This window comes from Manduca sexta, unplaced genomic scaffold (assembly GCF_014839805.1).
Source record: "Manduca sexta isolate Smith_Timp_Sample1 unplaced genomic scaffold, JHU_Msex_v1.0 HiC_scaffold_2427, whole genome shotgun sequence".
Taxonomy (NCBI): Eukaryota; Metazoa; Arthropoda; class Insecta; order Lepidoptera; family Sphingidae; genus Manduca; species Manduca sexta.
This window is the reverse complement of record NW_023593390.1, coordinates 1-11,850: the sequence shown is the minus strand read 5'-3', so window position 1 is coordinate 11,850 and position 11,850 is coordinate 1. Positions and strand designations below refer to the sequence as shown.

Genomic DNA, 11,850 nt, shown 5'->3' with positions numbered 1-11,850 from the left:
AACATGATGCGTTGTGTTACGTGCTTGTTACGCACTGTTAAAATAACGTGCGGGATAGAGAATAAGGCCCCAGGTTATATTACAGTAACTTATCTGACGATTGCAAAACTTTAAAGAAATGAACCTAGGGTTTTTGTTTATTTAAATAGCTTAGTTGTTATTTCACGATTATGTCGCTCCTAAATCTAGGGTTTCGGTTAAAGTAAACATAATTTAAAATAAATATTATATTTAAAGAACATTTATAATACTTTCTTTTGACCATTTTGAGTAGCTTCGATAGTCATGTCGATTTCCTTTTGTGGTGATCTGAAATTGAAAAAAAAAAATGTTTTAGATTTTTACTATCTCTTCTCTTTGCGTATTGCATATTTGAGTTTGAGACCTCTTTTTGATTGGACTGCGTTTTTTTAAAAGAGGGTGCAGACTTGCATTGTATTACTTGATGGTTATCAAACAATAACACACATAATATTAATTATTTAATATTTAGTTAAGATAGTAATTATTTCTTTCTTTTAACTGAGTTTAAATTTATTTCCGTTTAACTGAGTTTAAATTAATTAAGATTTTATGTTTCAATTTTTTTTATTATTAATGAGAATGTTAATGTTTTGGTGTTAGTACTGTAAAATTACATTGAATTTGCATTGAAAAATATATAAACAAATCATAATTTATTTCTAAAAAGGTAGGAAGAGGTGCAATCAAGGCACCCACTTTTTTCAATGTGATTTCCGACATTTGTGATACGGGCAGTTCATCACAATATCATGAATTCCAAACTCCGTGCTGATTTTGAGTGGTAAAACCAAATAATTTTTCCGACCCGGGAATCGAACCCGAACTAGGCCGGACAATATGCACGTAACTTCAAGTCATAGATGTTACTCACTTCTTATCTGACATAATAACATCGCAGATATTGGTAAGCGGCGCTTCCACCACTAACCAGACGAACAAACTGGCAATGGAAGTCACTACGATCACGCCGCAAGTGATTATGAACTGTAAACGATAAATATTAAGATACTTTTTATCTGTTAAGGTAGGTTTTATGAGAAAAAGATGTAGTTTTTATAAATGAATATACGTCAGGCGCTATGACGATGTATTTTAACGATGTATGCATTAACAAAGTATAACCTCCTTATTCATAGACGTTTTTTATCTAAGGACGGAGTAAAGCTGTGATAACAAGTCTGTTTCTCAGTGCTGACGGCATGGCGGCCTTCGCAGTGCGTAGACATAGGGCCGTTGTGATTGGCTAATATTGTTGTATCTCAATTTAACTAAATAAATCAGCTTTACTCTGTCCTTAAATAAATAAAGTCTATGAATAACGGGGTAAAAATATAGCGTGATGTTTCGCTCAAATCCATGTGTATAGTAAAAATACAGCCCTGTAATTATACTCTTCCACTGTTGGGTACGGTACGTCTCTACTACTGAGAGGGATTAGCCCTTAGTCCATCAAGCTGGCCTAGTGCGGGTTGATAGAGTTCAAATACCGTCAAAATTCCTATAGAGTACTTCTCAGGTATGCAGGTTCAGTCAGGCATTTTTCACATTCTGGGTAAAACTGTGTTGATTTGAGTACTGTGAAAGTGACAGTTTTTGTAATCTAAAGCATTTAAATCTGTGATGTGTACAACATACAGACAGATAAACATTCTAAAAACTGTTGTTTGCCTTCTGTTGTTTCAATAAAGTCCCCCCATATTATTTCTTCTATATTTATAATGTCCAGACATCAGCCTCTCACAGTTTTATTAAGTACTAGCTTTTGCTCGCGGCTTCGCCCGAGTGAAGGAGTTTTCCGGGATAAAAGTCCCACTATATATTTTCCCGAGATAGTAGCCTATAACTTTCCCAGGGTCTTATACTATCTCCATACCAAATTTTGCTTTCTTATACCACGTCTTATGTCACGTCCCGTTCCCGGAGGAACGGCATAAAAAGTCCTATGTCCGTCTCCTGGTTCTAAGCTACCTCTCCACCAATTTTCAGCCAAATCGGTTCATCCGTTCTTGAGTTATAAATAGTGTAACTGACACCACTTTCTTTTATATATATAGATATCTATATATATAAAATGAATCCCTATTTCCCTGGGTCACGCCCTCACGCGTGAACGGCTGGACCGATTTCACTATTTTTTTTGTTGTGTTTGTTAATGTCAGGAGAAGGATCTTACGAAACAAAAATTAAGTAAGTTGAGCAGAACGTTAGAAAATTTAAGAAAAGTTAATATCAAAAATTGACAGAATGCGCGCTGCAAATTCATAGTTAAGACGGGAAAACGTCTGTCGGGTTAACTAGTACCAAATAAAATACAAATATCAGAAATATTAGAATTAGTTACAAATTAACTTAATTTTTAAAGGAAGGTGTAAGTAACCAAACAGTGAGGGTCATGTGATTACTTACAAATTCCAGATGATCGTACTTCAACGGGGCTCTGGTAGAAAATATTATCCGTTCCAGGAACATGGCATGAAGCAAGTAGATCCCATAGGATAACCTCCCGAGGGGCCGGAACAACGACCAACTCAGAAAGTCATTGATAATCGCTGCAAAAGAGAAAATATTTATTGCTCAAAAAGATACCTAAGGGATGATACAGAAGATTCATTCTTAATTGTATAAGGCAAACTGGCAAGTGACTAGGTGGCGAGTTATCGCCGCGAGCAATAAACACGCGAAATGCTAAACAAAAAATTCAACGACATGACTAGTCTCTTAATAAAATAATGACCTATTCCAAAATTGATAATTTGTGGGAATCGTCCAAAAAGTCATATCTGTTTGCGACCTTTTTTATTATTCCATTTTTTTTCATGCAAAAGGTTTCATTTTTGACTTATCTTTAACAATTTCAAACATATAGTAACTTAAAAAAAAGGTTGCAAACAGGAATAATTTATTTCAGGATTCCCACAAATTTATAATTTTGGAATAGTTCATTGTTTTATTAAGAGAGCATTTTGTATCCACCCGGGAAGCGACCACTTTTCACAAGACGCAAGACCCGCCATAGCGGCCCACGTAAGTCGCGTTCCGGGATCAGTTTCAATATATGCGGTTTCAAACAGGCCGGCATAATTGTGTCGACTGGCGAGGGGTAATCGTTGTCGCTCGTAAGTCGACACTATCTAATCCGTGTTCTACTTACCATCAGTTGCTTTGGGGTCATTTTACCGTCCTGTATTACAAATATAATAGTAAAAAATAACAAAGATTTGCATTGCACTACAGTTCATAGATAAAAGAGTTTTGAAGCTTCTTAATAGGGTAGTTTCCTATGTTTGATTTAGTTTATTATTTTAAATGTAACACAAAATAATTTGAAAAAGAAATTGTTCGATGAAATTAGCATCAAAATTGGTTAAAATATAAAGCAGTTATTCATATTTGAAATATGGCTGTGAACTAAAGTTCGGGCATGGTAGGTTTATCGCACTGTCCTTTTCTCACTCACGCAGTGTTACTGGGTGACGTCACATTTCCTGTTATTGTAGTTTGATACGTTCCCTTTTCATCAAATTTCAAAACTATATAAATGATTTATTATTGCGTGGATTTGATAAATTCTTTTTCCGATAGATGTTGGATGAAATACATTTTTAATAAATGCATTTAAAAAAAGTCGTCAACTACCCTTTCTTTAATGATAAAGATGATATATTCACTTACGCAGGTCGCCATATATGCAAACTCCAACTATACTGCATACAGCAAAAGCCCACACTACTCTGTCTAGAGCGACAGAAATAGATACTTCTAAGGCGCTGTATTCTCTGTCATAAAATATTGTTCCCACACTCATTGTTAATAGCATTAATGATACTGCTAACACAACTGCAGAAAATGACCAAATCTGCAACAAAATTAAATTTTAAGGTTATAATGAGCGGACATTGGGAAGATTGTCATACAAAAATGTTGCGGTTTTGCGACGGTTATTCAATCTACCGTGAAATAGCAAAACTTCAATGTAAAATACTTCGTTTTTCCAAATCGTGATTTGCACGTTTTTAATGTAAATATGTTATTTTTGTGTTAATATCCATGAACAGTGGAAAGACAACGACTTTTATAATTTTACAATAACTTTTGGAGATAATTTTGTACTGATCCGGTCTATAATTAGCTATAGTATTTAATGTCTGAATAAAATATAATGTATGGGTTTTGTTGGCCTTTTACTTTTAAAGTCTGAACCAGTAAAATATTAAATCTCGCCTGTTGCCTTTTTTTATTTGGTTGACCAACTGAATGTTCCATTTTGGCAAATTTGTACAAATTTAACTTAAATACTAAACATAAATTAAAAGGACATTCTAAACTACTTAAAACATGGAACTAACTACTTATCTGACAAATTCATTTTAAAACGGAAAAGCAAAACTGGCGGCTCTAAAGCAGAGTGTTTTCTGCTTTTTTATAATTCGACTCGTACGTAAATCCCATGGTATCTGAATTTTGATTAAATTCTTACCTTTGGTATAACTTTTTTATATTTTTCCCGATTGAATTTTGTTATGAGGTATCCTGCTGCCATTCCCACCACATAAGGTCCTCCTCTACTATATGTTTTGACGTAAACGTAATCCAAACTTGCAACCATCCTCAAAATAACGAAGTCCCTGTAAATTATTGTAAGTTAAAACTGTTGAGAGAGATTTTTTTTAAACTTTATTTAAGGAGCTTGATCGTTATTTCAGGAAAATTTATTTTTATTTCGTTGAGAGCATTTGAAACATAGGCATAGAGAATGGGCCATGAGCGCCTACTCAAGTGGCTGCTGACTACAATGCGCTTCTGTTTATTCCTGGGCCCTTATTCTGTATGATAGTGTAAGCGCGTAACGCGGCCGTGTCATGTTATCTTCGAGAAATGTGCGTGGAATGGTATTCTGTAAGCCAAATCTCTATAGTCCTAAACATGACGCGTTGTGTTACGTGCTTGTTACGCACTGTCAAAATAACGTGTGAGATAGAGAATAAGGGCCCTGATAGGTCATCTTAAGTCACGCGTTGAGTGTGAGACGACACAGTGACACGACACGAAAGGAAACTTCGTGATATCACATGTATAAGTCTATCAGTATTCAATTATGAACTTGAATTTTAACTTAAAACATAACTCAAATTGCACAATATGTACTTAATGTGAGGTGTCAGGAATGTGATGTATGACTTAATGCCGAATTGATTAATCAATCTCACTTTTGAGTAACATCTCAAGTATACATGAATAGTCTTACTTATAAAAAAGCTATGCTCAGTTAAAACACAAATTTACTCGATCAACTGTAAGTCAAAACCCGCCATCTGGCCTCCAAATAAGGTTTAAATAAGGAAACCGGTGACATTTTGACAGCTATTTAAGCAATTCTTAATCATCTATTAACGCTAATATAAGTTTATAAATAAGACTGTAAATGTAGTAATGTCATGTATCTTAAGATATCATTTGAGCTGATGTATGTACGTTTATTAAGTAGCAATTACCTTAACCTGACCTTAATATGACATCGTCTCAGCCAATATCGCCCTTGAAAGCGAAACTGAGATTAATATAAATACGGATCAATAAAGCTCCAATTACGAAATTAAAACATAATTTATGGATGGTCACGTAGTAATGTGCCATCGGGAAAAATACTCACTGTATAGTAAATAAGATGACAGGTTGCAACTTATACCAATAAGTTAAAAATCCTGGTATCAGAATGGCCAGTAGGCAAGCGATTCCGTAGACACGAAGACCGTTTTTCTTGTTCTTCCTGTAGACGTATATTATGAATGAGCAGGCGGCGGTCAGATGGAAGTCACAAGAGATGTACCAGGCGACAATTAAGCACTGAAACAGATACTTAAATTATAACGCGCTAATCATTGCCTTATAAGGCATCGACGCGTGTAGCGTTTGAATATTGCCATTTATATTTATACATAGGTAAACAAACATATTAATAGTATAATTCCTTATATTATCAAAGTATTTACCGTTCATCACCACATAACACAACATTCATTCGTCCTACATAGACCAGGCTCCGTTCCACAATCACCTCGCCATTTACATCTTGCCAAACAACTAGCTCATACACATAAACTCTTGGCACAGAAACTTACACAGATCATGTTATGTTTTAAATTTGTTCCACTGTATCCTTTGATTTGTGTGCTCACCTAATGTATACAATTTAATTATTATTATGTGGTATCTTTCCTGCGGGAAATCACGGCATAAAGGCCGGTCCTTTTGGAAGGCTTGCGTGGGGACATAGATCCAACACGTAGAGGCCCCTTTAAGATACATTACTCTAGTTATTTATACACCTTGCGAGTACTCTCTCTGTCTGTACTTATGGAGGAAATACAGCCAAAGACAGCGCTTGCAAGGTGCAGGGACTATTGCAGAAAAGATGGGAATTATACTGGGTCTATGGATGGGATCTAGCTGGACTGGTTGCTGGGCTATTGATTGAGACAACGGGATGCCTGCCAAATAAAATGTCTCAATCTTATGTATTCAATGTATTATTATTATTTAGCTCATAGTTATGTACTATAAATTGCATAGTTATCTGCTTGCGGGTAATAACTTATATTGTAATTTTTATTATGGCAACCCAAGATACAAGCGTAGCTTAGTTTGGGTAACACTGGCAAATACTGTAAGCCTCCTAAGTCTGTATTTGAAATGAAGAAATAAAATAAATATGAGCACGTATTCCTAAGTATACGGTCGCGGGAGTGTAGAATCGCGGGCGGGTGGGAACGACGTACCGCAAACCTTTCGGCTGAGTTCGAGGCAGCGCGCGCGCCGGCCGCCGATACATTAGTCGGCGCTCGGCAGCTACGCGATACGTGTGATGTAACTTGTATGTTGTTATGACTCATTGTATTGTATACATTTTTGATTACGAATGTTATGTCGTATTTTCAGTTTAGCCAGACAAGAAAATAAAAACATATATTTTAAGAGTGCCATTGATTGCTATTTTGTTTTATAGATCCATATTAGATCCACACGGGGTTCTTTATTTTCCTGGTCAACTTATACAATTCGATGTCGTTAGTCTTTTTTACCTAGTATGTGTAAACGGTAGAAGTAAATTCGATTACTGTGCTACAAACCAGCAGTCAAAGAATTTTTGTCCAAAGAGCATTAAAGCCAGAACAAAAGTATGTAAATGTTTTACTACATTATTGTACTGCCGCGGTGGCGTAGTCGTATAACGGTATGATAGCAGTGCTGAAGTCTCGGGTTCAATCCTTGGGTCGGGCAAAGTGATATTGCGATTTTTTACTCAGCCATAATATATTTTATATCCGCACAGATAGCGACCATTGTACACAAGGCAGGCATAAATGTGTCGACCTTAAAATACGATATACATCCTACCACCAGCAAAATTTTCAATCCTACCTATGTATGTTTGATCAATTTCATTGCGGTTAAGGCTAATTAGTGTTCCACAGACTTGCTGAGCTGTTCCTGAGATACGCCGAGCTCATCGCTCTGTGTCATAAAATAGCATTGTCAATCCTGGCTCACACGATGCAGTGGTGTATGTGTGGCCGGTGTAGTCTTCTAACAAACATTTTACCAAACTATTTCATTAAAATATTCATATTTACCATTTCCTTGGCACTGGTATTTAGCATCAACAAACATCTCCACCAATTCTTCACGCATATATCCTGTTCGGATACAGCGAATCTGCGCCATAATGGGCCGTGGTCCATATCCCCCTGATATAACAGTCATGAAGGAAATAGCCACAGCCAAAGTTCCTATTAACCTGGATAGGATATCGAATTTGAAATTAAATGAAAGAAAGAAGAAGAGGTATATTGTCACATCTGGTGCATGCAATACATACAAGCGCAGGGCTACACGCCTGCGATGTAATAATTAGGTGGCCAGCTAAGCATAATGGGACGCAACGGAAGCTATCTTAGCCTAGACATTCTTAAGTAACATTTTGATTTAGAGTTTAAAGGTAGGTGTCATACAATTTGACTTAGGGACTAAAATCTAGTAGTTATGGGTTTGGTAGAAATTCTGGGGTGATACTGAGCACGGTCCTCCTCTACTACTGAGTGGGATTAGGCCTTAGTCTACCACGCTGGCTTAGTGCGGATTGGCAGAGTAAAACACCTTGAAAATTCATCTTCATCGATGTCTGTTTCCTCAAGCTGTCTCCATTCGTTAAAGCAAACGATAATTCATGAAAAAGGCATACATTACTTTGAAAAGTCAAAGTAGCGTAACCTTGAGGTTTGAATCTGTGGACCTGTGTCTCGGCAATCCGTTCCACACGCAACGTTATCGCAGCTTAGTACTGCATAGAGAAACTCAATATCCTAGAATCAGCCCGGAGTCTGAAAGTGCCCGATAGCGATATGACATCTTGGAACAAAATGGATGGAATACATGGGGAAAAATGAATGCAATAGCCGCTCCTCTGTCTTCTTGCTTGAGTGTGTGCTACCCCTAAATCACCATTTACCTCCAATAACTTGTATTATTTAAACAACATACTGACCTAAAGTAACGCTTGCAGAGCATCTTTACTAAGTTCTGTGATTTCCCCGGTTTGGTAGAGAGCAGACTGTTAACAAGAAGAAGACCAGAGAAGGCGAAGAAGGTATCCACGAGTAAATCCATGTGGTGAAGGAATATTCCTGTCAGTGTTCCTGCATCCTGAAATAAAGAAGATATATTTATTGGCAAAGCGTAGGCAGTGAAGTCATGGAAGCTTGAGAATAGCAGAATAGTGGCCTTTAGTGCATGTTTTATCATTAACTAGTTGTAAGTTATTCAGAAATGATGGAAGGTGGTGTAGGGCAATTCTTGAAAGGAGACCCAAAACTGGTCCTAGAAACTGAGGCAAGCCTTTAATGTGGTGGAGCGACGACCTGGTCCAAAGCAGTAGTAGAGAGACAAAGCTGGTTGATGACCGCCCTGGACAGGACAATCTGATGTGCATTGTAAGAAGCCTACACTTAGCTTTGGGTTGGTTTACTGATAGTAGGTCTCTCATATGTGAGAGTACGCTTGGGTAGGTAGTACCATCGCAATGTCTATTTCTGCTGCCAAGCAGCAGTGTGTAGTCACTGTTGTGTTCCAGTTTGATGGTCATGGTAGCCAATATAACTATTGGACATAATAAGATTTAACATCTCATGTCTCAGGATGGCGAGCGCAGTGGAATACCAAAAAATACTTTGTAATTCAAAGTGTTGGATGATGTTTCTACTATTTATGGGCGGTCGTATCGCTTACCATCAGCCGAACGGCAAGCTCGTCTCGTCATTCAAAACAATAAAAAATAGGGTGGATGTATAGGCTGAAGAAGAAGTTATTCAAATCGGTTAGGAAGCGTTTCTATTACATAGCGATAACATCCATTTTACCAAGACCCGTCTATAATGCATCAATATGTATTTGTCTACTGCAGTGCAGTTCTTTCTCAGCTACCTTTGAAGATCCACTATAGTCATAGACATAAATTCTAATTATGAGCAACTGATCTTGATTCAACAAATCGAAAAGCTAATATGTTACATATAAAAATATTACCTTATCCATATCCAACGAGTTGGATAATCCAGCAATATTAGTAAACATGTATACATGCGCCCAGATCACAAAACGGCAGACAGGAACCTTATGCCATTCATGGCTGATATCTCTGAGCTTTGCACGTGGAATAATGTTGCATAGTTGGTCTTAATGCAGAATACTTTCATTACCTTCGCCGCTGCAAATTTCATAAAAAAAATATGGCAACTGTGATAAAACATGTCATTCACGAAGACTCGCCTCACTACTTTCCCTAATCGGTTATAATGTGCGTGTTCAGAATGAGCGCACCCGCACAGTACTACGGATAGTGTTAAGACTGAGGCTTAGATCAGTCCTTTTACCCCGCGTTACCCTGGATCACTCCCGCTTGAAAAGGGGTGGGACGCGTCCTCATGTACGACACAATAATAATATCAGTCCTGTAATATATATACGGTCTACTGAGACGAATGTCCGCAGGTTCAAATACCAAAGGCACACACTTCTGAGTTTTCTAAAATCATGTGTATATTCTTTGTGAATTATCGCTTACTTTAACGGTGAAGGATAACATCGTTGAGGAAACTTGCATTTCTGAGTATTTCTCTATAGGAATTTCGAGGGTGCGTGAAGTCTACTGATCCGCACTAGATCAGCGTGGTTGTCTAAGGCCTAAGCCCTCTCAGTAGTAGAGGAGGCCCGTGCCCAGCAGTGGGACAGTATTTAATACAGGGCTGACATTATTATTATTATATTATATAATATACTGCCCTACTGCAGGGCACGGGCTTCCTCTACTACTGAGAGGCATAAGGCCTTAGTTCACCACGCTGGCACCTGTGTGAAGTTGGCAAGTGAATTTTAAATATCATTTTTTACTATTTTCATGGGATTGTAGTAGGTTAGTACCGGGTTGTAACGTTTTTTATTTTGTTGTACCTCATATGGTGTACCGCAATTTTGGTTAAACCCCTTGAGTGAACTAACATAAACTCGTGACATTTTCAAACTAATCATCATTTTAATAATTCCATAGCTGATTACGACAGAGGAGTATATCTCTCAGAGGTAAAACTCGTTCCTGTGGTAAAACGATTTAAAACCAGGGATTTCAATTGAAGGAAATGGAAGAAAATTGGCAGATTTTTTTAATGTGCAGCTATTTTTAAACGATAATCATTGTGATGGTTTTAAAGCTGACTACTATAGTAACTAGGAAAAAGTCCACCCCATCATAGTAAAATTCTAAATCAGGGAGTACAAACGACGTAAATCACGAAATTTAAAGAAACTTATTATTTTTCGTAATAATATAATAATGTCAGCCCTCTATTAGCACGGGCCTCCTCTACTACTGAGAGGGATTAGTCCTTAGTCCACCACGCTGGCCTAGTGCGGATTGGTAGACTTCACACACCTTCGAAATTCCTATATAGAACTTCTCAGATGTGCAGGTTTCCTCACGATGTTTTCCTTCACCGTTAAAGCGAACGATAAATTCACAAAGAATACACACATGATTTTAGAAAAGTCAGAGGTATGTGTCCTTGGCATTTGAACCTGCGGACATTCGTCTTGGCAGTCCGTTCCACACCCAACTAGGCTATTGCCGCTTCTTTTTCGTAAAATTACAGCCATTTCCAAATTAATCACCATTGCGTTGATTTTAAAGCTGCCTACTATAAATGAATATGTCCCTCAGAGCTACCCATCATAGTACAATCCGAAATGAAGAAGTATAAACGACGGAAATCCACGAAATTTGTAAAAATATATACATAAAAGACATGTATCATTAAAATTCTACAAAAATACGGATAGTTGAAAAAACTGCTTGTTCCTTGGTGTGTTTAATTTATTTTATGACTTCTTTATCTAAATGAGAAATCATTAGTTAATTTATAAGCAAAATTTACTAGTAATTTAAAAATAAACCTTATTAAGACTATGTAAAATGGAGTTTTGAGGAAATTATCATTTCTGCTATTATATGAAACAATATTTCTACTAATTTTATCATAATTAACCACCAAATTAAGATAAATTTAGTAAGATAAGTTTAATAATCTACGATATATAGGTAAACGTAATATTAAACAATGTACTTACACAATAAAATCCTTTCAATCGTGTGAATTTAATATGTTAATTAGAAATAAAAAAGAAGCAATCATTATAATTGGCATAAATTAACGCTAATCACGAGAACTGTTTTAAAAAACTAATGTAAAAGAAAAAATTTGCTCGTTTTGTAAGCATGGA

General features: G+C 36.7%; 1 protein-coding gene across 2 annotated transcripts; it reads right to left on the bottom strand.

Moving 5' to 3' along the window:
• Positions 1–212: 212 nt before the first annotated feature.
• LOC115444631 (nose resistant to fluoxetine protein 6-like) lies at positions 213–9,813 on the bottom strand. 2 transcript variants are annotated; one of them, XM_037446005.1, is made up of 9 exons: positions 9,604–9,813; positions 8,567–8,724; positions 7,656–7,819; positions 5,675–5,868; positions 4,502–4,649; positions 3,697–3,880; positions 2,431–2,573; positions 896–1,008; positions 213–309 (listed from the first exon to the last, which is right to left on the bottom strand). In XM_037446005.1, the coding sequence occupies exons 3-9, from the start codon at positions 7,761–7,763 to the stop codon at positions 243–245; spliced, it is 957 nt and encodes a 318-aa protein (XP_037301902.1). In that variant the 5' UTR covers positions 7,764–7,819; positions 8,567–8,724; positions 9,604–9,813; the 3' UTR covers positions 213–242. The 2 variants fall into 2 exon arrangements, with proteins under 2 accessions (XP_037301902.1, XP_037301903.1); XM_037446006.1 differs by lacking the exons at positions 213–309; positions 896–1,008 and adding an exon at positions 1,540–1,599 and having other exon boundaries at positions 9,604–9,812.
• Between the last annotated feature and the right edge of the window lie 2,037 nt (positions 9,814–11,850).